This window comes from Pteropus vampyrus, unplaced genomic scaffold, assembly GCF_000151845.1.
Source record: "Pteropus vampyrus isolate Shadow unplaced genomic scaffold, Pvam_2.0 Scaffold226, whole genome shotgun sequence".
In the NCBI taxonomy this organism is placed as follows: Eukaryota; Metazoa; Chordata; class Mammalia; order Chiroptera; family Pteropodidae; genus Pteropus; species Pteropus vampyrus.
Genome location: NW_011889007.1, coordinates 491306 through 513378, shown reverse-complemented (window position 1 = coordinate 513378; position 22073 = coordinate 491306). Strand labels below are relative to the sequence as shown.

The following is a 22073-nucleotide window of genomic DNA, read 5'->3' as shown; positions in this document are numbered from 1 at the left end:
GGTGTCCATAACCCAGGCTCCTTCTGTATAATTACTCACATCCTCAGCGAGTGGCTTCTTCCTCCTGGGACAATGCAGTTGCTTGAGCTCCAGCCCTCACATCTGCATTCCAGAAAATGAGGAAGAAGAGGTGAGGAAGGGCTAACCCTCTCCCTTCCCAGACGCTTCCCGGAAATTCCACACACCACTTCTGCTCACATCCCTTCTGCCAGAACTTAGTCGTGTGGATGCACTTCCTGAAAGGATGCTGGGAAATGTAGTTTTTATTCAGAGTGGCCGAAGGTCCAGCTGAAAACGAGGAATTCTGTTACCATGGATATGGAGAGAGCACATGTTAGGGGTGGCCAGCATGGCCCGCCAGATGCCCCAAAGGTCACAGAGGCGCCACAGTGGAGCGGCACATCCTGGTTCCCCAGACTCACGATCAGACAGCTGGGGGAGGGAGTGAGCTCACCGTCACCGGGAATGAAGCTCTTACTGAGGCTCTGCTGTGCTCAGCGACCTCACTTGTAAACAGGGAACAGCAGCAGCACCCGCCCCGCAGGGCTCCCTGAGCCTAGGTAGTCGTGCACATTGCCTGACAGCAACTAAGTGCTCCGTCGGCATTTGTCGACTGACTAAGTGACCTGCCCACAGCCCAGCTATAATCTGGGTGATCGGAGCTGTGGTGGGAGAAACTCAAAACACTGTGTTAACTCAAATGGAGGTGCCTGACCCAACCCGGAGAATCCAGGTGGCTTTCTGGAGGCGGTGTCTTCTGGAGGCGGTGTCTTCTGGTCTCCCTTCCCAGACACTTCCCGGAAATTCCATACCAGAACGAGCAGGGATCAGCAGTGGGAAAAGGAACGGTGATCCTGGCAGCTGGAACAGCAGGGGCAAATGCCTCGGCAGCCTGATCTGGCATCTAGTGGGTCCTTAGTAGGTGTACATAGAGGCCTCGCCCCCAAATCAGGAACTGCTCCCTCTCGGAAGGGGGCTCCTCTTCATTGCAGCCTCCTCAGTCCCCCAGCAGCCAAGCTGGGCCCTTCTCCAGCCGCCTCCAGGAAAGCTGGGTGCTGCCAAGGACTGCCAGCTTAGCGGGGCCGGCCTGTGCCAGCCCCATCGGGCCCGCTTGGCAGCCGCTGTAAGTAAACAACAGTGAAGGCTGCCTTCTGCCTGTCCAGGCAGTGCCCCATCTGTGTGGCCTAAGGGGGAGTGTGGCCAAATGGGGAAACCGAGGCTCAGAGAAGGGGCGATTAGCCTCGGTGACGGGGACGGACTCAGGGATGAAAGCAGCTGCCAGCATGACTACTGAGCACATATGGGCTGCCAGGTGCCTGCACCAGCTCCCAGCATCCCGAGCCAGGCTCCTGGGCACACCCCCATTTCTGGAGGAAGAAACTGAGTTCATGAAAGAGGATGTGGCTTGCCCCGGGCCACACACCCCGGGGCTGACCGAGCCAGCGGCAACGGGGAGCTCACTCCCCCACCGAGACAGTCCTTTCCATGTTTAAATGGCTGTAATGTCTAATTCCTCATTCTGTTGGCCTCTACCGCCCCACCTGTGGGCCGTAGCTCCAACTGTTCACCTGCACGACAATACGAGCTGACCAGCTACTTATCCAAGCCTGTGCTGGGCACCCTAGATGTAGCAGTGACCAACACAGACCCAGTCCCTGCCCGCATGGGGTGCCCAGTCTAGTGGGGGCAAAGGACCGTGCCAAGGCAGCGGCAGGGTGACTAGGGCTGTGATGGGGGACACACAGGTGAGGTTTCAGAGGGCACCTTCGTAGGCAGGACATCTACCTCAAGTCCAGGGTAGAACGGAAGCTGCTGGGCAGGGGTGGGAAGGGTGTTCGGGGGTGGGGGTCAACGTACACAAGGACCCAGAGCCCTGGAAGGCACAGGGGCTTTCAAACTTTTGGAACCCTCCCTGCCTCCGTACGCACACACTTCCGGTTATGACACATACCATCACTTCAAGTTCCTAGCAAAGCTCTCTTCAGCAGCCTGAAAGAGCTTTTTATTCTAGAAAGACAAATGGAAGTAGGTCCTATTATAATCACTCCCATTTTCCAGATGAGGAAACAGAGGCCCAGAGAGGTTAAGTGACCCGCCCCGGGGCGAACAGCTCAGAAAGGACAAAGGTGGGATTCGAAGCCCGGAAGCCTGACTTTGGAGGCTGTTGGCATCACTTCTGTTCTGATCCCCAAGAAGAATGGTTGGAATGGAGTGAATGGTGGAATGAGAGGCGGAGTGACCCGCCCCTGCCAGACTGGGGTGCTCAGGGCGTCCCTCACCCCTGCCTCTGTCCGACTTCCTCCTTTCAGCCTCCTGTGGTGGGTGCCAGTCTTTTCCAATGCCGGTTGGGGACAGTGTTCTTGTCTCCTCTTCTACTCCACACCCCCTGCTCCTAATGATATGACCAGTGAGAAGCAGATTCCTAGGAACTGTTACGGCCACTCCCAGTGGCTAACGGAGGCAGCTGCAACATGGTGGAGGCCACAAGGAGGCTGGCTGCCAAGATCTCAGCCCAGACTGGCATCTGGGGGGGGGGGCGCGTGAAGCTGATTCATCACCTGGTCCTCCTTCCTTCCTCCTCCTCTGTCACCGCCTCTTCCCCACTCTGTCCTCTTCCTTGCCCACCCCTCCCAGCCTCCCAGCAGGGCCAGGAGGGGAGGACGTTTTTAGGAACAGATGGCTGCCTTCTTTGCCCAGCGTTCTGCCAGTTAATTAATGCCGCCTGTAATTAAACTTCCCACAAATTAGCTGTCAGCTACGCTAAAGGGAACCGTCCCTCTCAAATGCCACCTTGACTTGCTGAATTGTGAGCCTTGTCGACAAAATAATTAAAGGCAGAGGGAGGCAACCAAAATTTGGAGGCTTTTCCCCCTCTAATATCTCTATCGGTGTTCGTGACCAAACGCTCCCACCCAAGGCTTGGAAATACGAGGCTTTTTAATTTTTTTTCTGAGGTTCTTTGAATTAATTCCCATTGTGGAAGGAATTTTATTGAGTGCTTATTGCCAGGCAATGTGCTAGGAGCTGGGGACTCGATAATGAACAGGATAGCTATAATCATTGCTTTCTTGGGGCTTGCCTCCTTGGCATACGTTTTTAAAAGCAAAAGAAATAAATGAAGTTGTTACAGCTGGGGAAGAGCATTCAGGGAGTGGGAACAGCCAGCGCAAAGGCCCCGAGGCAGGACCAGTTGTGATGGGGGCTGGATCGGATGGCGAGGGGAGAAGGGGCCAGCGTGGGACAGACTTGGCAGGCAGCAGCGCTGGGATCGCCTGGTTTGTCACGTGGAGGGGGAGGGGAAGAGAAAGAGAAAGAAGGGAACTGGAGACTCCCAGGTCTCTGGTCCAGGGAGCAGAAGAAATGGGCAGCTGATCCACAAAGATGCCCGATTTCCACAGACTGAAGCCTTTTTCAAAAAGGAGTCTGCAGCCTCATGTAGCAAGATCCAGGGGGTGTGGTCCAGGGCCAGGATGGAGTGAAGCCCCCAGCCCGGGCCTGTGCACTCCAGTCTCCCCTAGGAGGTTGCCCCAGCCTTAAGGATGGGGGCAAATGCTACCCACACCTGTTAGTATATAATCAGGTCCTGACGGCTGCAGAACCAAGCCCCTGGGAGACTGCAGGGGAGACCGGCAATGTGCCTGCCATACGTGCCCAAAACGCAGAGGCTCAAGCCCTAGCTCCCGGGGTGAGGGGAGGGTCATGGGAGCCTCACCAGGAAGGCAGGAGGGCCAACAAGGACCTCTGCGTTCCGGCCCCTCCCAGAATGCCTTGCAGCCCCGCAGGCCGGATTTCAGGCCCCCAAAGCACCTCAGGACCTTCGTTTGCTGCCATTGTCCCTCCCACACTGCCTGTCTTATCCTTCAGGGCTTTGTCCAGGTGTTACCTCTTCCAGGAAGCTTCCCTGATACCTCGGCCTGACCTAAGTGCTTCCTCTGGGCTCCTACCAGGTCTGTGCTTATGCCGTTACGGCCCCGATCACCCCGTGTTGTAACCACCTGGCACCATGTCTGTCCTCTTCCCCCACTGGACTGGGAACCCCATGAGGGCTGGAGCTGCCTTTGTCATGCCTAGTTGAGTTGGTGGCACATAGTAGGCTCTGTAAATCATAGTAAATAATAACAGAACCCTTGGGGCCAGATGTGTTTTGAAATTCAGAATGTCCCAGAATTTAGGATACTCATAAGATGTACTCAGCAGACATTATAGAACACACCCCTTCCCCTGGCCACTCAGCAGGGCCTGGGGCAGCCCGTGCCGCCTCCCAATCAAACACAGCAATATAATGGGAACATTCACAAAAAATGGGATAAAGCTTATTAATAGTCAAAGGCTATTAACTCTTGATCTCGATGAGTTTTAGAGTCATCCTGATGAAAATTGTCTATTTTCAGAGCTTTTCAGATGTTGGAATTGTGGGTGAGGGGGCGTGGGCCTGTGGCCTGCGCTCCTCAGTGCTTTCGCCAGAGTGCAGAGGTGGGGTCTGCCCCACCCCCCCAGCAGGCTCCAGGGCCCGCTGTAATCCCAGCTCTGCCCACTTGGGAACTGTGGGGAGGGGACAGGAAGTGGCACCTGGTTTTTCCATCTGTAAAATGAACGTGATAATGGGCCTAATTTGTGGTGCTATTGGAGAGAGGATTAAATATCTTTGTTCATATTCAATTTAGATAAAGTGCCTGGAATGTCACCAGGCCACTGTTAAGTCCTCGATAGTTCTTCGTTAAAGCTTGAATATAAGAATTAAATAGACTGGAAAAGACTCAGGAGAATTAAGATTACAGGCACCCTCATCACCGAGAAAGTCGTAACGAGCAAAGATGTTCATTTTGAGGCACCGTGGCTGGAACTTCAGACCAAACACAAAGCAAACGGGGAGAAAATGTGAGATCTCGTTTGCTCTCTCCTTGTAAATTCAAAACACACGTCCTGAGGGAGCTCTCTGGGGCGGTAGAACTGCTGTCTGCTGTCTGTCTACGCTCGTGGTTACACAGGTGTATATATTTGTCAAAACTCCGAACTGCATCCTTAAATTACACCTCAAGAAAGACAAAAAATATGTATGTAAATGCCCCCAACCCGTGCTCATAGACGCGGCCGGCGGGAACGCAAAATGGTACAGCCCCTCGGGAAAACCGTTCGGCAGTTTCTTGAAAAGTTAAACACACACCTACCATATGACCCAACTATCCTCATCCTGGGTGTTTGCCCAAGAGAAACGCGAGCATATGTCCACACGAAGACGTGTGCGACAATGTTCATAGCAGCTTATTCAGAACAGCCAAACACAGGAAACAACTCGAATGCCCATGAACTGGTGACTAGCTAAACAAACCTGGGTCCCTCCGTACTCCGGAATAAGACAGCAGTGAGAAGGAGTGAACTATATTCAGACACACAACCGCTAGAGTGAGTGAGAGAAGCCAGCTTCCAGACGTGTCCGCTGTGATTCTATTTATAGCAGTTTTAAAAATAGGCAAAAGAAACTGTGAGGATGGAGAGTAGGAAGAGGTACCTAGGGTGGGGGGAGGGGGCCCTAGGAAGCCCTGCCTGGTGGAATGTTCTACCCAGGGCCAGAAGAACCAGGGTCAGGGGAGGGAGGCAGACAGCAAAACTAAGGAAAGTCGGAGAGACTTCAGCCATCACGCTAAATAACATTCGACGGCAATATTTGGGAAAATCAAAATTAATGTCAAATAAAAGTCCACGATGGAGAAAAATTCTAGGATGAACAAGATATCAAAATTTTAAAGAGAGACTGCATTTGCCCTGACACTGGTAAGACACCCGCCCACTGCCCTCCCTGGCCGCGGGTTCTCCCTCTGGGCCGGGGCCTCCAGGGTCTGGGTTTGGCTAAAAATGCACCCAGCTCTACAATCGAGATCTGTGCCTTTGCGGTATGGAGTCACACCTCAATGAGAAAGTTAAGAAAAAAGAGACAGGCGCACAAAACGACCTTTTTCAGTCCCGAGCATGCCCATAAATGAAAGAAAGAAAAAAAAAGCCCATTAGAATGATTCTGGGAGGGAAAGGGGATACCAGAGAAAGAAATAAGTATATACATCCGAAATTAATATAAAATAATATTGACTGTCAAATGTAATGGGAAAAACCTGCTAAACAAACCAAAAAACCAAGAAACCAGTGGGGTGGGAATGGGATCAAATAAACGTTTGTTGAATGAATACGGCAGTGAGAACGGCATAGCCAGCCCCCAGCGCACCCGGAGCTCCCCGTAAACAAACAAATGACCAAGATAATTAAGAGGGGACCCCCCATCTCCTCCTCCGCAGCCTCTGCCAGCGCCCCCTCGCTGCCCACCCTTCCCACCATCAGTCCGCAGCCGCACGGGCTAGGAGGGGAAGGCGGTGGTGTGTCCCTCCCCTTCGCTATTGTTCTGTGAGCCCCGGAGGGCAGGCACCTGGGTGCTATTTCGCCACCGCTGTATACCCAGTGGGTCCCCTGGGCTGGCATAGGGCGGATGCTCCTTAAATGTGCACTTGGCCTGAAAGATAAAGCTCTGGGGTCTTTTGATTGCCCGGAGCTGTAAGGGGGGACGTGTCTTCCATCCTCCCTGGGGGCTGGAAGTGGCGGACAGGGGTCTCTAAGTCCAGCCCCGCCCCTTCTTGCTAGCTCCTGAGTCCAGAGAGGGGCAAGGGGAGGTGGGGGTTCCACAGTCAGGAGGGGGTGCAGTTGCTCAGGGGCCACCCTACGGCCGTGCCGAGGCTGCGGGAATCCCCACCGGTGCTTCACAGGGCTCCGCCTCCAGCCTGGCCAATGGGAGTGCGGAGCGGGCGCATTACCTCATCAGGCAGCGCGGCCATTGGCTGCAGGCTCCCGCTGGGCGGAACCCGGGGGACAGGGTGGGAGTCGCTGGGGCAAGTCGCGAGGGTCTCCGCGGAGGAGGAAAAAGCGGGAGAAAGGGGAGAAGGGGAGAGGAGGGGGCGCATGGATGAGGAATTTGCAGAATCTCCAGGGCAGCGAGTGAGTCTTTATAACGTGTGCCACCCTCTACGCTGTGTCGCCCCCCACGCGGGTCCCCTCGCCTGGCCATCCCGAGGCTGATTTTGGGGGGGAAGCAGAAGGGGAATGAGTGGTTCCCCCCTCGCCAAATGAGGAGCCCCTTCCCCCATACACACAAAGTGCCCCCAAGGCAACATGGACAGACTCCCTTCCCCCCTGAGTCCCGGGGTACACCTTGCAGCCACAGACAGCCCTGGAGCACCTGCAGGTTGCAAGCCGTGCCTCTGAGTCTGTTTCTCCTGTTTTCCTCTGCGTGAAATGGGGTCGATAGTCCCCAAGGAGAGGTGTGTGGGGGTGGGGGGCGCTGTGAGGGTCCATTCAGCCAACCAACAAGCACATATTGAGCACCCACCGTGTACCTGGTCCGGCGCTGGGTACTGGGGATACAGCAGTGGGCAAGCAGGCCTTGGCCCAGCTCCCTGGACCTTAGGCCTGGTGAGGGGAAACAAACGTAAGCAGGCGGACATCCATTTCAGAACACCGCAGCACTATGTGGAAAATAAAAGCAAGGGCAGAAGGTGGAAGGAGGGTGAGCTGGAGGCTGCGCCAGCTCAGCAATCAAGGAGGGCTCCCCTGAGGAGGTGATGTGTAGAGTCGGATGAAGCTATGAGATATGGGGGAACGGCATTCCTGACAGAGGGAACGGCATGTGCAAGGGTCCTGGGGCAGGACCGAGCCCGGTGTGTCGGAGGAACAGTGAGGAGGAGGCCTGAGTGGCTGGAGCAGAGTCGGAGAGGGGGAGAGAGGGAGGAGGGGAGGGCAGGATGGGGACAGGCCACTGGGAGGACTTGGGCTTCTTACCCAGAGGGAGATGTGAGCCGTGGAGGGCTGTGGGCAGAGGAGAGGGCCGGATCTGACTCAGGTGCTCACAGTCCCCTTGTGGAGGCTGCTGCAGGGAGGACAGACAGTGAGGGACCAAGGCAGGACCAGGGGGACCAGAGGGTCTGCTCTGGCCCACGTATGTGATGATGGACCCAGGCCAGGGTTGGAACCAAAGTGGGAGTGGGAAGTGGATGAGGTCCAGGTATATTTCGGAGTCAACAAATTTCCTTCCAGGGGATTGGGGAGGCAGAGTTTTGGTTCCTGCACGTGACTTGGCCCACGGTAGGTGCAGGAGGGGTGAGCAGTAGCAGGATGATTGGGTGGCCTTTCCCTCCCCCACTCCCACCAGGCCTCCGTACTCCGGGCCAAAGGAATGAGTGAGTCACCCCGGCTGAGGGTGGCAAGGGTAGGTATGCAAGGGTGCTGACTCAAGCTTCCCGTCCAGGCGTCTTTGACTCATCCACAACCCCCGACTCCTCACCTTGAGTCCCAGTGTGCCCCCCAAGTGAGGTTAGTAACATTACAGCCCTCTCTAGGGGGTCCTCCCGTCCTCTTGGCTGAGAACCCCACCTCTGTAATCCCAGCTGAAATCCTTGTTCCATACCTGCGTGGTTAGTCGGCCTTACCTCGCACACATACCTCCAAGACTGGGAAGCTCACCGTTTTTGAGTGAGTAAAAGATCTTACGGTTGACCACCAAATCTGCCTCTGTCGGCAGGGATACCTTTTAAAAATGTGCCTTAACCTGTTTCCATCTCTGTCTTCCGTCACCCCCAGAACAAGTCTCTTCCATATGCTTTAAAGGGCCCTGTGAAGTCTAGTCTCTGCCGACTTCAGCTCAGCCCTCCCAGACGCACTCGACCTTGTCTGCCTGTTTCTTCCTCAGCCTTTGGAGCTGTTCTCTCCACTCCGAAGGCCCTTCTTCCTTCCTCTTTTGCTTGCCTGCCTCACTTGATGCAACTAAGCACAGTTTAGATGTCAGACCGGTTAGCAAGCCTTCCTCCACTCCCTAGGGGGAGTTAAAGAACTGTTTGTCCCGTTATATACCTTATATCTCTCCTAACCCAGCCTTGCAGTTTAGAATTGCTACTCGCCAGCTGCCCTCGTCTAAATTGGTAGCTGCCTGCAGGGCTCTGAAATTCACCAGCCCAGACTTTTGCGAAATTCCCTTCCCCCCAGAACTGCTGCCTTTGGGCTCTCCCTGAGGGCATCATTAGTTTAAAACCATCTCCTCTGATCTGCTCCAGGCGACTCCCCTCCCACCCCACCAAGGCACAGTGGGGGAGGTGGGGGGGGTGCTTTGAAGAGTGATTGACTAACAGCCATTAGATTAATGGCCAGGCACAGCGTTTTCATTTCTGCTGCATCTACAAACTAAATGTTCCCGTGTAATTACAATTAAGGACATATTGGCGTGTGACGGCTCTGGCTTTCTGGCCTCCCTCCCCTTCTCCCGGGCCATTTGCCTGTTTCCTCCTATTTTCTCTCTTCCTCGGCCTTCTCTCCCTCCGTTTTCCTCCCAACTTCTCTCTTCCCGCCACCTTTCTGCCCTGAAACTCATTTTTCTCCTCCTCTCTTTCTTCATGTCTGTCTTTCCCCTCTGACTTTCTCTCTGTCTCTGTTTCCTTCTTTCTTTCTCGACTTCTGTTCCCATCTCTGTCTTCACCTGCCTCTCTCTCCTCTCTCTCTCCGTCTTTGCCTGTCTCCCAGGGTCCTTCTCCCTTCTTTTGTCCGTAACCAGGGTCCACTGTGACGTGCACGGGTCTTAAAGGTGTGGCCTGAGCATCGTTACGTGGGTAGAGACCCGTGTAGCCACCACCAGATCACGAGAGAATATTCTAGCCCTCGGAGCCCCTCAGTGCCCCCTCCCCGTCAGGCCCGCTCAAGGGCAACTGTATTTTGTCTTTTTCTTTCGCTTTATCTACCCTGATCCCGGGACCGGAGGCCTCCCAGTTGCCTTTGCAGGGCAGGACCAAGCGAGGGGACGTGTGCCTGTGACCCGGGGAGGCCTCCTGTGGATAAAGTGGGCGTTCTAAGAAGCCAAGTATGGCTCTCTAGGCCCCTAAGGGATATTACAGGCCAGGATCCAAGAGACGGAAGTCTCTATGTAGCGAGGACAACCTTTGTTCTAAAACTCTTCTGGATTCTGGTCCAAAACTCCATTATTGCTGACCAGGCTCTTATGAAAACAAAGGCTGGGGTTCCCAGTGTCCTTGACCTACAGATGAGCCTTGAAGGACCCAGGGGGCCTTCACTTCCGTCTCCCCCTGTACGGACAGCAAACCTGAGGCCCAGCGTGGGCGGCTGGGATGGGAGGCTGAGGATTAGGTTAGGTGGTGCCGGTCTCTGGGCTGTGACTCCCGAAGCTCCAGCCCCTGCCCCTCTCAGGTGGGCAGAACCATGAAAAATGGCAGTGGGAAGCTTTCTTCCTGCCTGTAAAGTCCAAGGTCAAAGGTGAGCTTCGCAGGAGCCGGGGATACATACCCGATCCCCATTGGTGCCTTGGTGTCCTGACTTTGTCAGCACGTTCCCCGGTGAAATGCGTCACAGGAGGGATCGGTTTTGATAAAGGGCAGCTGGGCTTCTGCAAACGAATCGGACCCTGTCTGATCCTGTCTGTGTCCCAGGGTCTCCCTGGCCTGTCCGGCCCTCGGACCTGTGCGGTGGCCTGTCCCCAGCACAGTTCAGTTTTGGTCCCACGTCCACTCGCTTCCGTCTTGCCCTGCCCCATGCCTCCCAGCCTTCGAAAGCGGGGCTTCCCCAGCCCGACCCTTCTCCCCGACAGTGACCTGGCACAGGACTGGGCCTCTACTTACAAAGCAGTAACAGCAATGGCCTTGCCCCCCGCCCCCGCCCCGCATTTACTGAACATTCACTGTGCTGGGCATTGTGCTCCGGCTGGGCCTGGATCTTCCTGGGTAATCCGTTTGCCAGTCTTCGGAGACAAGCACAACCGTTGTCCCCATTTTACAGATGAGCACACCGAGACACATCCTTGGCTAAGGAGCAACCAGTGAGTGGCGGGGCTGGGATTCGAACCCAGGTCTGGGCAACCCCCAGACACCACCCCCACTGGAAGTGAACATCAGAACATAATAAGCTCAGCCTCTCCTCTCCCGTCCTTGTGGCTGAAACCAGGTCTGCAGACGCCGAATGCCTGCTGTCAGCGGCTCCTCTGGCCTCTGATAAATCTAGAGAATTAAAATCCATTTAGAGGGAAATCTCTAAATAGGTCTGTGTTGTGTTTTGTGTGTGTTTTTTTTCCTGTCCTTTTTTCCCCCCTGCTGTCTCTGGCTGGGTAATGTATTCCAGGAGCAGAACTGAATCCGACTTAATTGAATTTAAAAGCAGGTATTACATCTGCACCTTGTAAGTGGAGGTGGGCGGAGGAATCACTGTGAGACGGAGCGTTTTTATCCAGTCTCGCCTAGGTCTTTGCGCCAAGGAAGTGGCGTGGCCTTAATCTCCATTCGGGGCTTCTTTCTGGGGGTCTCCCTGGGCTGGGCCATAAGGGCGGAGGCTGGAGGGGGAGAGGCCACGGGGACTCGCAGGCGAAGCGGGGATTCTGGGAGGACATCTCACCTCCTCCCGGCCTCCCGTTCGCCCCACCTGCAAACCACACCCCCAGACACCCCAAACACCCTCCCCCCTGGCTCCACCCTGACCCGAATCGCCATCGGTGCTTGCCTGGACTCATCGCTCCATCCTCGGCCACCCACAGCTGTCGAAGTGATCTTTTTTTTTTTATTGTAACTTTACAAAAAAAAAAAGGGTGGTAAAATATACATAACACGAAGCTGGCTGTTTCACCATTTTTAAGTGGCCCATTCAGTGGCACTAAATACTTTCGCACGTTGTGTGACCGTCGCCACTGTCTTTTCCCACGACGAGTAAGCGGTAAGCCCCGTCCCTCTTTCTTGAGCCCCTGGCCACCTGTCGCCCGCTTTCTGCCGCTGTGGCTTCGCTCATTCTAGATGCCTCGTGTAAACGGGGTCTCTCGGGGTTCGTCCTTCTGTGGGACAAAGGCTCGTTTCACCGAGCACGTTTCACGGCTCACCCACGTCGTGCCATGCGTGGGAACTTCATTTCCTTTAAGGCCGAGTGGTGTTCCATCCAGCGTGCGGATGGACCCCAGTTGCTCATCCACCTGGCAGTGGACCATCGAGTGGCTTCCGCCTTTCGGCTGATTGTGACTCCTGCTGTTACGAACATGAGTGTCCAAACACCTATTTGAATCCTTATTTTCAGTCCTTTCGGAGATGTGCCCAATAACAGCATGGCTGGGTCATATGATAATTTTATGCCGAAATGATTTTTAACAAATGTCACTGACGCTCCTGTTCTAAATTCTTCCGCGGATCCCATGTGTCCAGAGGAAAGTCGAAACGCCTTCCCGTGGCCTTCGAGACACTGCCAGCTTCTCGCCCCTCGTCTCCCACAACCTCCCCATCACCCAGTCACACCGAACTACCTTCCCTTGCCCCTGGGCCTTTGCACATGCTGTTCCTCCTCCCCAGCGTGCTCTTCCCCATTTCGTATTTCGGTCTGACATCTAACTCCTACTCAGCCTTCAACTCTCAGCTCTTTCCGGCTCTGGGAAGCCCTCCCCGATCTCCCGGGCTGGATCAGATGTCTCCTCTGTGTCCCCCGAGCCGCTTGAGCGTTCTTGTCATGGCCCTCATCATGGGACACGGGCGACCTTTCCGTCTCTGACACTGGTTAGGTGGGGCTGGGTCTGTCCTGGTCACTGCTGTGTCTCCAGCACCCAGACAAGGGTGCAGCACACAGTAGGTGCTCGATAAATGCTTGCCGCATGCCGACACGATTCTTTCTCTTCTCCCATAGACCCCACACCCTCGAGAAATGAGACACAGACACTTCCAGCTTCCCGCATCTAATGGCAGATTTCAAACAGTATCTTAGGCTGTCGATTAGAAATAGATCCAGTCAATATGCTTGTTTTTCATTCTGCGGTGCGTCCGTGATGGATGGGCGGGTGAGTGGGAGTGCTATTTAGCTGAGAGAATTTTCTATATGTTCCAGGCTCTGGGCAGACTTTCTTCAAAACGCTATCTGGCCCGATCTCAAAATGAGAAAGTCATTAAGTGCGCGCGTGCGCGCACACACACACACATTGCGAGAGAGCATCTCGTTCCTGAAAAAAAAAGAGACGCAATTAATACACAACTTCCAATGTCGCAGTCTGTGCATGAAGACAGTGAAGTCCACAGCTGACAGGGAGCAAGAGGCAATGTTGTTTTTCTCTTTTTTCCCCAAAGCACGTTAAAGTTCTTCCTGGAAGTGTTGGCAACTGTGCTAGAGAGTTGAGAGATGTTCCTTGTGTGATGTCTCAGGCTGGGCTTCCTGCAAGAAGCCCTAAGGGGGAGGGGAAGAAGCCCACTGTCATGAGCAGGTGACCGCCAAGGGCAGCTAGGGCTCGGTCCCACTGGGGACCCCTGGGAGATGCGTAGAGCATGCACTTGAGGTGCAGGAGCTGGGGGTAGTTACGCTGTCGCTGGCCAAGGGCCACTTCCTGAAGCATCAACTCCCTGGCCTCCTTGGCACGTTCCGCCTGCCCCTCACTCTGGCCGAGTGAGCCTCAGCTAGCACGAGAGGCAGGTGACTGCGGAAGGGTGCTGTCAGCCGGCACAGAAGTGTGGGTGCTGGGGGGCGTGCAGGCGGGGCACCCCCACGTCTGCGACACACAGCGCATTCACAGCATCCGTTCCCATCGCCGCTCGTTCAGAAGGATTTATTAAGTCCTTAATGGGTGCTGGGTGCTGGGTTGGGGGCTGGGGTCAGTGGTAGACAAGACAAACTCAGTCCCCATGCTTCTAGAACCCGAGGACATGCATCCAGGCAGTCGCAACATCGGGCAGTGAGACCTGTGAAGCTCAGGCACATGTGGCAGCCCAGAGGAGAGTCCTCTCAGCGGTGGGCAGGGGCTCAGGCCAGGCTCCCCGGAGGTGACATCGAGAGATGAGTGGACCTTAGATGAGCGTGGAGGAGTGGGGGGCGGGGCGGGGGAGAACAGAGTAACTAGATTAGGAGAGATTTCGAAAAATCATTTAGAGTTTTCGTTGAGGGCACTGGGGAGCCATGGAGAGCTATGGAGGGGGAGGGGAAGGGTCAGATCTGCAGTATGGTCAGTCTTTCTGTCCACTGTGTGGACTCCGAGAGGTGGTCAAGGAGGCCATTGCAGGAGCCAGTGTTTGTGTGAACGAGGCAGGCGGGGGTAGAGCGATGGGGTGGGCTGGAGACAATAATTAAACCGACAAGGATCGGTGAGTACGGAGGTGTTGACTCTCGTTTCCAGCTTTCCAGAAAAATCCTGAGGCCTCCGTTGAGATGGGGCACAGGAGGAGGGGCTGGCGTAGGGGATAAAGCAATGCTTCGGGGGTTGGGTGGGTTGTACCTGGTGGGCATCCAAGAAGAGGTGTCGGGGACGAACTAGCTGGACCTCTGGGGCCAAATCTAGCTGGAGATGGTGGTCAGGGCATCGTCTGGGTGGTCGAAGCTGCAGAAACCAGTGGACCATCCTGGAAAAAGGCCAGAGATTTAAAATATAATAATAATAGATGAAGTTCACTTTTTTCTCCCTGTAGCAAATGTGGGAAGCCCAGTTTTCGGGCGTGCTGCACTGGGCTCAGCAGTCCCCACGCTCCTCAATGCGGCGGCTCCGGACTCCCATCAGCTCTCTCAATCTGCATCCTTCGGCCACGTGACCGTGACTGACCCGGTCAGGAGGTCAGTGCGAATAGGATTCAGCGATGGGCTTAAGTGACCTAAGCCCCACCTGGAGCTGGGGGTACAGTTAAACCGCAGGATTGGAGAGGGGGCAAGGCGCGGGCCAGTTAAGGCAACACTCCCTGCTGTGACAAACCGCGAAGCTCAGTGACCTGTCATGACAGGAGTTTATCTGTTGCTTACGTGAAGCGCACGAGAGGCATTCCTGGTCAGCAGACGAGCTTTTCTTCATCTGGGGACTCTGCGACCGGCCACTTCTGTCTTATGACTCCTCCATCACCAATGCGGAGAGCATGGCCAGGACCGGAGGTGACGGGCACATCGCTTCCACCCACATTCTATCGGCTGCATGCCAGCTGCAGGGGCGCTGGGTGATCAGTCTTGCTGTGTGCCTGGAAGAAAGGGGATACGTCTTGACAAAGGCTCTCACAGGCTCTGGTGTGGGGTAGCGCCCCCAGGCGGCAGCAAAACCAGGCAGGGTGGAGAATGTGGGCCAGGAAAGGCCACACATGTCCACCAGGATGGTCCTTACCACTAAAAAAATGGAGAGACATTCTCTCATTCACCTTGCGATGTTGTCAAGCGATGAAGAACATCCTCAGTAGTTGAGAAGCTCCTGCTGGGTGGGGACCTGATGCGTCCTGGTCACGACTTTGTGTCGCCACATCTTAGAACAGTGCCTGGCACACAGCAGGTGCTGGAAAAATATTTACTGGATAGGTGAATGGATGGCTGGGTGGGAACACGCATGATGGGTGGACGAGTGGGTGGTGGGCGAAACCATCCCTTCTCCATCTTTGGGCTGCATTGATATGGCTATGGACGCCGACAGTATGAACCCCCCAAGTAGACACTAATCATAATTTAGAATTCTGTGGTATTGGGACAGTCTTCTGCCTTCCAGGTAGATGGACGCCAGCCTGGTGGCCATGAGGTGGTTTTAGGTGACACACGAAGCCTCTTTACCACTGAATCTCACAGTGGGAGCTCTTGCCCTCACTACTTCTCGAAGAAGGAAGTCTTAGTTGGGTGTTAGGCAGTCTCTCGCACCCCTGTGACACATGGGGGGTTCTCCCTGTTGGACAAAGGGCGTGAGGAGGCCCAGCTCAGAGCCACGGAGACACCGTCTCTCATCAGAGTTAACGGCACGATTTTGTTTTTATTGAGTCAGTTTCCGCTTAGGCTCAGCGATGTGGGCTTTTTATTTACAGTCATGATAAACGATTTCCTTTTCAATAGATTTAAGATGTTAAGAACTGGTCAGTTTGAAAGAAATATTCAGGACGTCATTGTGGGGGTGGCTGGATGGTGGAACAGGGACAGATGGCAGTCTCAGGCGCAGGCAGCCTCGCAGCCGCTCTGTGACCCGGGGCAAGTCGCTTCGCCTCTCTGACGCTGCTTCCTCATCTGAAAATGCTTTAAACCATCCTCTTGTCGTGTGCGGAATGGTGTAGGAGAATCACTGAGCTAGGCCGGCTGTGCGACCTCGGTCCCTCCAAGCCTCTTTGGGTCTTATTTCGTCTCAAAAAACAAGCGAGGAAGATAAAGACGGAAGATTTCTCCCGAAATGAGAGAGGCTAAGTATGTTCGCTACGGAGAGCAAAAATCTCTCCCAGGTCCTTGGGAGGTTGGGGGTGTCTTTTGTTGTGGGGGAGACTCCGTTTTCACCTGTTCTCAGGGAGGATGCCGGGGTCTGTCACTCGAGCTGTTTTTCTTCTCCCGTGGAATAATAAACCTGTGCCTTAACGCGGGAGCGAGAGGCTTTGTCACCGTGGACAAAGTTTTCAAACCCTTGGCAGAGTGTGTCAGGGAGGGACTACTGAGAGAGCTCTGGGGGGCGGGCAGGGCGTCATTTCAGGACTTGGGGTCCACACTGGAATAGCCCGTGTGTGTCGTGAGGCCTGGTGGCTCTGGGGCTGAGCACCCCGACCTTTCTCGAGAGTCAGGGCTGTGTCCTCCCCTCCCATCCCCCAACCTCCCAGCCGGGACTGGGGACTGGCGTGTTTTCCCTCGATGACATTTGGAATCTTTTAATAGTTGTCACATTAGCATACATTTGCATACCTTATGCTAATCAAGCTATTTATTTTTGAAAAAGCACTTTGACTTGTGGGGCCCTTTCTCACCGGGGATCCAGCACCAAGTTTTCCCTTGAAGCTGTCTACTTCCCTGGAGGGGAGGGGGCTGCATGCTGCCACAGCCCGCCTCCCAGATGCACCCCAGGAGAGAGGGACTTGTTGTCAGCCTCGGCCCTTGCTGGGCGCCTGGACCATGCTGGGACCAGCAGCCCAGGGAAGATGCTTGTCTCACGCCTGGACCACGCTGGGACCAGCAGCCTAGGGAGGATGCTTGTCTCGTGCCCATTTCGTAGCTGAATCGACAGAGGTATGAGGCGAGCACCAGATCCCCGCCCGAGGACGGGGCTCCCCAGACAACCCCTTTCTCCTCCGTTAAGTCTTCTGGCTCGGCCAGGCCATTCTTATCTTACAGAGGAAAATTCGACCACAGTTCCCTCTGGATACCGCCCAGGGCTTTGCCTCCTGTCATGGCGAGACTCCTCGAGAGAGTCTCTAACAATGTCTACACCAGGGGTCCCCGACCACTGGGCGGTGGACTGGTACTGGTCCGTGGCCCGTTAGGAACCGGGCCGCACAGCAGGAGGTGAGCAGCGGGTGAGCGAAGCTTCATCTGCATTTGCAGCCGCTTCCCAGTGCTGGCATCACCGCCTCAGATCCTCCGGCGTTAGATTCTCGTGGGAGCACAGTCCTGGTGCCAAAAAGGCTGGGGGCCGCTGGTCTACGTCTCATGACACCGACAGACCTGTCTCTGCTCGGGCTCCCCTCAGTGCCAGACTCTGAGTCTGCCACCCATCAGTGTCTCCATGGGGGTGGGTGGGGCTCACGGAGGCCTCTCCCTGAACGTGGCCACCTTATGCCCGACCTTCCTCCCAAACCTGCTCCCACACCCAGTCTGGCCGAGGGCAGCCCCGTCCTTGTAGCTGCTTGGCCAGGATCCAGGAGTTACCCTCTGACCCCACATCCTTGGCACACCTTGACCTCCCGCCTTTAAGAATTGCATGACGATCTCCTCCGCCCGCCCCCGCTCCCCGTGGCCCCCATTCATCCTGCAGATTCGCTGCCGACTTGTTTTCTGGTTTTCACAAACGGAACTCCATTCGGGGCTAAAACGGAAAGAAATCTCAGTGCAGTTTTGGTGCTGTGCCCCACCAGCTGCGTGGCCTTGGGCAAGCGGCGTTTGTCTCCGAACCTTCATTTTCTTATCTGGGAAATGGGGATGATCCTGGCACCACCCCAAGCAAAAATCCCTTGAGAGCCAACTCTCTGCGTCTCAGTTAAATCCAGTCTGGGGCAATGACATTTGCGATGCATGAAGTTTAAACATCTTCGATAAAGAGAAACAAATCCGGCCCGGTGCTTTCTGATTTATAGTAATTGCAAACCATCAGCGGTTAATATAATTGTCTGGCAGAGGGGGAGGCGGTGGGGGTGGGGGTCCATGCGGGGCGATCAGCCCCGGCTGGGGTGCAGCCCAGTCAGGTTAAGCAAATGCATTACTGTAATAACCTGGGAGGCGGCTGGAGCCATTAGCAAGAAGGGAGAATAAATATTATCCCAAGAAGCTCCAGAATCGGCGGTTTTATCACCGAGAATTGTCCCCGTGCTATTTACTTTCAATTTAGATTTTCGGGAAAGTGGCTCTTGGCTCATTTTATGTATGAAGGAGAATGACTAGAATTGAAAAATGACCTGATTTTGCCATCCGGGAGGAAAAAAGCCACAGTGTCTTGGAGTCTCGCTCCGTCTCGCCCAGTCACTGTCCCTCGGAGTTGTTCTTAAAACCTGAGCCCTGGGACCCAGGCTCAGGCGCTTTCCAGAGGCACCGGAGTTTTTCACCTGAGTCTGGAGGCCCAGGGGCCATGAAGTCAGATGTCCAGAGATGTGACCTCATTTAGTCACAACTGACCTTACATTACAGATCCTCAGGTCTCGTCCGTTTGTTACCTGATGGGGAAAACGGAGGCCCAGAGTGAGGCTGTCGTGAGCCACCTGCGTCCACTGGCCCCAGGCGTCCTCCCAACCACACCGCCTCTCTCTCAAGAGCCCACGTTGGCTCAGGAGGAGAAGACCCTACCAGGCCATATGTAGCACTCGGAGTCCAAAACGCATCGCAGGTCTCCACGTAAAATGTGAAACCATCAGATGTTTAGATGAAAACAGGACGAAATCTTCAAGACCCGGAGTTAGGGAAAGAGTTTGTCAGCATGACACCAAAGGAAGCTCCGTGAAAGAAAAAAAAAAAATGGATAAAGTGGGTTTCCTCGAAATTAAAGCTTTTGCTCTGTGCAAGATACTATTAAAAGGATGAAAACACAAGCCACAGACTGGAAGAAAATGGCTTGCAAATACCCAGCAGAGGATGGGTATCTAAAATATATAAAGGACTCTCAAAAAATATATATATAAAAGATTCTCAAAACTCAGCAGTAAGGAAACAAGCAACCCAGTTAAAAAATGGACAGAGACAGGAAAAGACATTTCACTGAAGAGGATATGCAGATGGCATATAAGCCCATGAAAAGATGCTCAACATCATTAGCCATTAGGGAGATGCAAATTAAAACCACGGTTGGCATATCACTACACACCTGTCAAAATGGGTAAAATGAAAAATAGTGATAATGCCACATGCTGGTAAAGATGCAGAGAAACTGAGTCACCCATATGTTGCTGGTAGGAATGTAAAAAGGTACAGCTACTCTGGAAGAGTCTGGTGGAATTTTGTTTTGTTTTTCAAAATTAAACACGTGGAGAAAAAGAAAAAAACTAAACATGTGCTTGTCGTATGACCCAACAATTGCACTCCTGGGCATTTATCCCACGGTAATGAAAATTTACGTTCACACAAAAACCTGTGCGTGCGTGTGAACAACTCAGATGTCCTTCGATGGGTGAACGGTTAAACCAGCTGTGGTCCCTCCGTTCGTGAAATACCACTCAGGTCTGAAAAGGAATGAACTAGTGATAAACGCGACACCTCGGATGGATGTCAGGGAATTATATGAAATAAAAGAAGCCAGTGTCAGAAGGTTCTACGCTATACAATTTCATTTACATAACATTCTTGAAACGACAAAATTATGAGACGGGGAACAGACGAGTGGTTTCAGGGTGGCGGGAGGCAGGTGGCTGTAGAAGCATGAACAGCCCTCGTGACGGAGTCTGGTCTGTGTCTTGGCCACGGTGATGGTCACGTGGATGCACATGGGATGACAGTGCCTAGAAACACAAACACACACACACACACACACACACACACACACACACGAGTGCATGTAAAATTTGAAACCTGAAGGGTCAAAAGGTTGTATTAATGTCAGTTTCCTGTTTATAATATTGTAAGATGTTACCACTGAGGGAAACTGAGTAAAAGGTGTATGAGATATTTCTATATTCATTTTTCTTTTTTGAACAGCTTTATCGAGATAATTCATAGATGTACAATTTATTCATTTAAAGTGTACAATTCAGCGGTTTTTAGTCTATTCATAGAGTTGTTCAACCATTATAATTTTAGATACTATTATGATAATATATTTAGGTAATATAATTGGTAATAGTATCAATTAGTCAATCAAATAATAGGATAATATTTAGACGATATAATTTTAGAACATTTTTATCGCCCCTGAAAGAAATCTATTAGCAGTCACTCCCTCCCCGCCCCCCAGCCTCCGTCACGAGGGGTGACTCGCTTCCTGTCTCCGTGGACGTGCCCGGTCTGGACATGGCACATACATGGAGTCACGCACTGTGTGGCCTCTGCGTCCGGCTTCTGTCGCTGAGCGTCCTGTGTTCAAGGTCTCCGTGTTGTGACGAGTGTCAGGGCTTCGCTCTTTTCGTGGTCAAATAATATTTCATTGTATAACGTACATCTTATTTATCCATTCTTTCGCTGATGGACATTTGTTTTTTTCCTATTTTTTAGCTATTATGTTTTGTTTTGTTTTTACACTTACAGTACCTGGTCTTCCTAGGTGGTCTCCCATCCAAGTACTAATCAGTCCCGACCCTGCTTAGCTTCCGAGATCAGACGGGATCGGGCTCGTTCAGGGCGGCATGGCCACAGACCTATAAATTTTTAGCTATGAGTATGCACATACAAGATTCTGTGAGCATGCGTAGAAAAGAATTTGCATGGACATATGTTTTTATTTCTCTTGACTTAGGAGTGGAATCGCTCCCCGGGTCTGATGATAACTCTGGGGAAGCCCGTTTCCAAGGTATTTGCCCCATTTCAGAATCCCGCCAACAACGTCTGAGGGTCCCGATTTCTCCACATTTTCGTCAGCATTTGTTATCGTCTATTTTACTTTAGCGATTCCATGGCTTGTGAAAGTGAATATCACTACTGCTTCGGGCTACCTCATTCCTGATTTATCGATTCTCATTTTGTATGGGAAAGTGACTGGTGACAACCGCTTTATAATTCACCATCGTACAGCGCTGTATGCATATTGCTTTGTGCTGGTGAGTGCCAGGATTTACAATAGCCCAACGAGCTGACAATATTGAGAGTAATGAGTTAAAGGTGCACATAAATCTAAACTTAATTTATAAAGACCGACTCCAGATGCATTCGGGGACCACTCTTGTGATATATTATCTTGTTTACTAACAAAAACAACTTCACTTTGCGTCTGCATTAGTGCATGTATCTAAATTCATAAACTTTGAGAAAGGCAGATGACCCCAATTTCTTGAATTTTCACTTAAAACCTTCAGGATCACGTAACTATGAATGTTTGTTGGTCTTTCTAGGTGCATTCATGATTTCTCGGCCAGGAGTAGCTATAGATTCTTGCATCCAGCTAAAATAGTTATTTTCTGTTTAATCCACATACATGCGTAATTACGTTTGCGCTGGTGGGAATAGCGGGGAGTCTGGTCGAGATTCCATCTGAATTCCAAGACTGAGCTAATAGAGGCTCCTCACAGCCAGTCTCAGGCAGCAATGCGTATTAAATTTTATATCTAAAATTATTTTTCACATTATGCACTTGTAGATTAGCGAGTTTTATGTCTTTGCATGTTTGGTTTCTCCAAAATTATTTTTCAACCTCGATATAGCAACCAAGCCCTAGATAGATGCTTGGGAATCATAGATATACGTAAACTAGAATTGTATGAATTTTCTGTGATAGGTATACGATACACCATTCTATGTTTTCTCTGTTTTAAAACAAATAGAACCACTGGCTTTATTTTTCCTATTTGGTATTACTACAATCCTTATACTACTGGACATTTGTGACTATTTGGAGGGTTTTTAAAAAGTTCACACAGATGCGTACAGATAACATTCTTCTATTTTCCTTTACATTGACCCACTCAAAGAGAGTTAGTGAAAAAGAAGTCGGTTTGGCCTCACTTCTGCAAGACCCAGATACATCGAAGCATCTCTCCAGA

At 52.7% G+C, this 22073-nt stretch overlaps 1 protein-coding gene and 1 pseudogene across 1 annotated transcript in view; one reads left to right on the top strand and one right to left on the bottom strand.

The window, feature by feature from the left end:
* The window catches only part of ZNRF4 (zinc and ring finger 4), a 3686-nt gene extending 3541 nt beyond the window's left edge, over nt 1-145 (top strand). The window contains 1 exon segment of the mRNA XM_023538595.1: nt 114-145. Coding sequence (XP_023394363.1) covers nt 114-145 — 32 coding nt within the window.
* A 20471-nt stretch (nt 146-20616) lies between these two features.
* Nucleotides 20617-20735, bottom strand: LOC111747546 (annotated as a pseudogene).
* Between the last annotated feature and the right edge of the window lie 1338 nt (nt 20736-22073).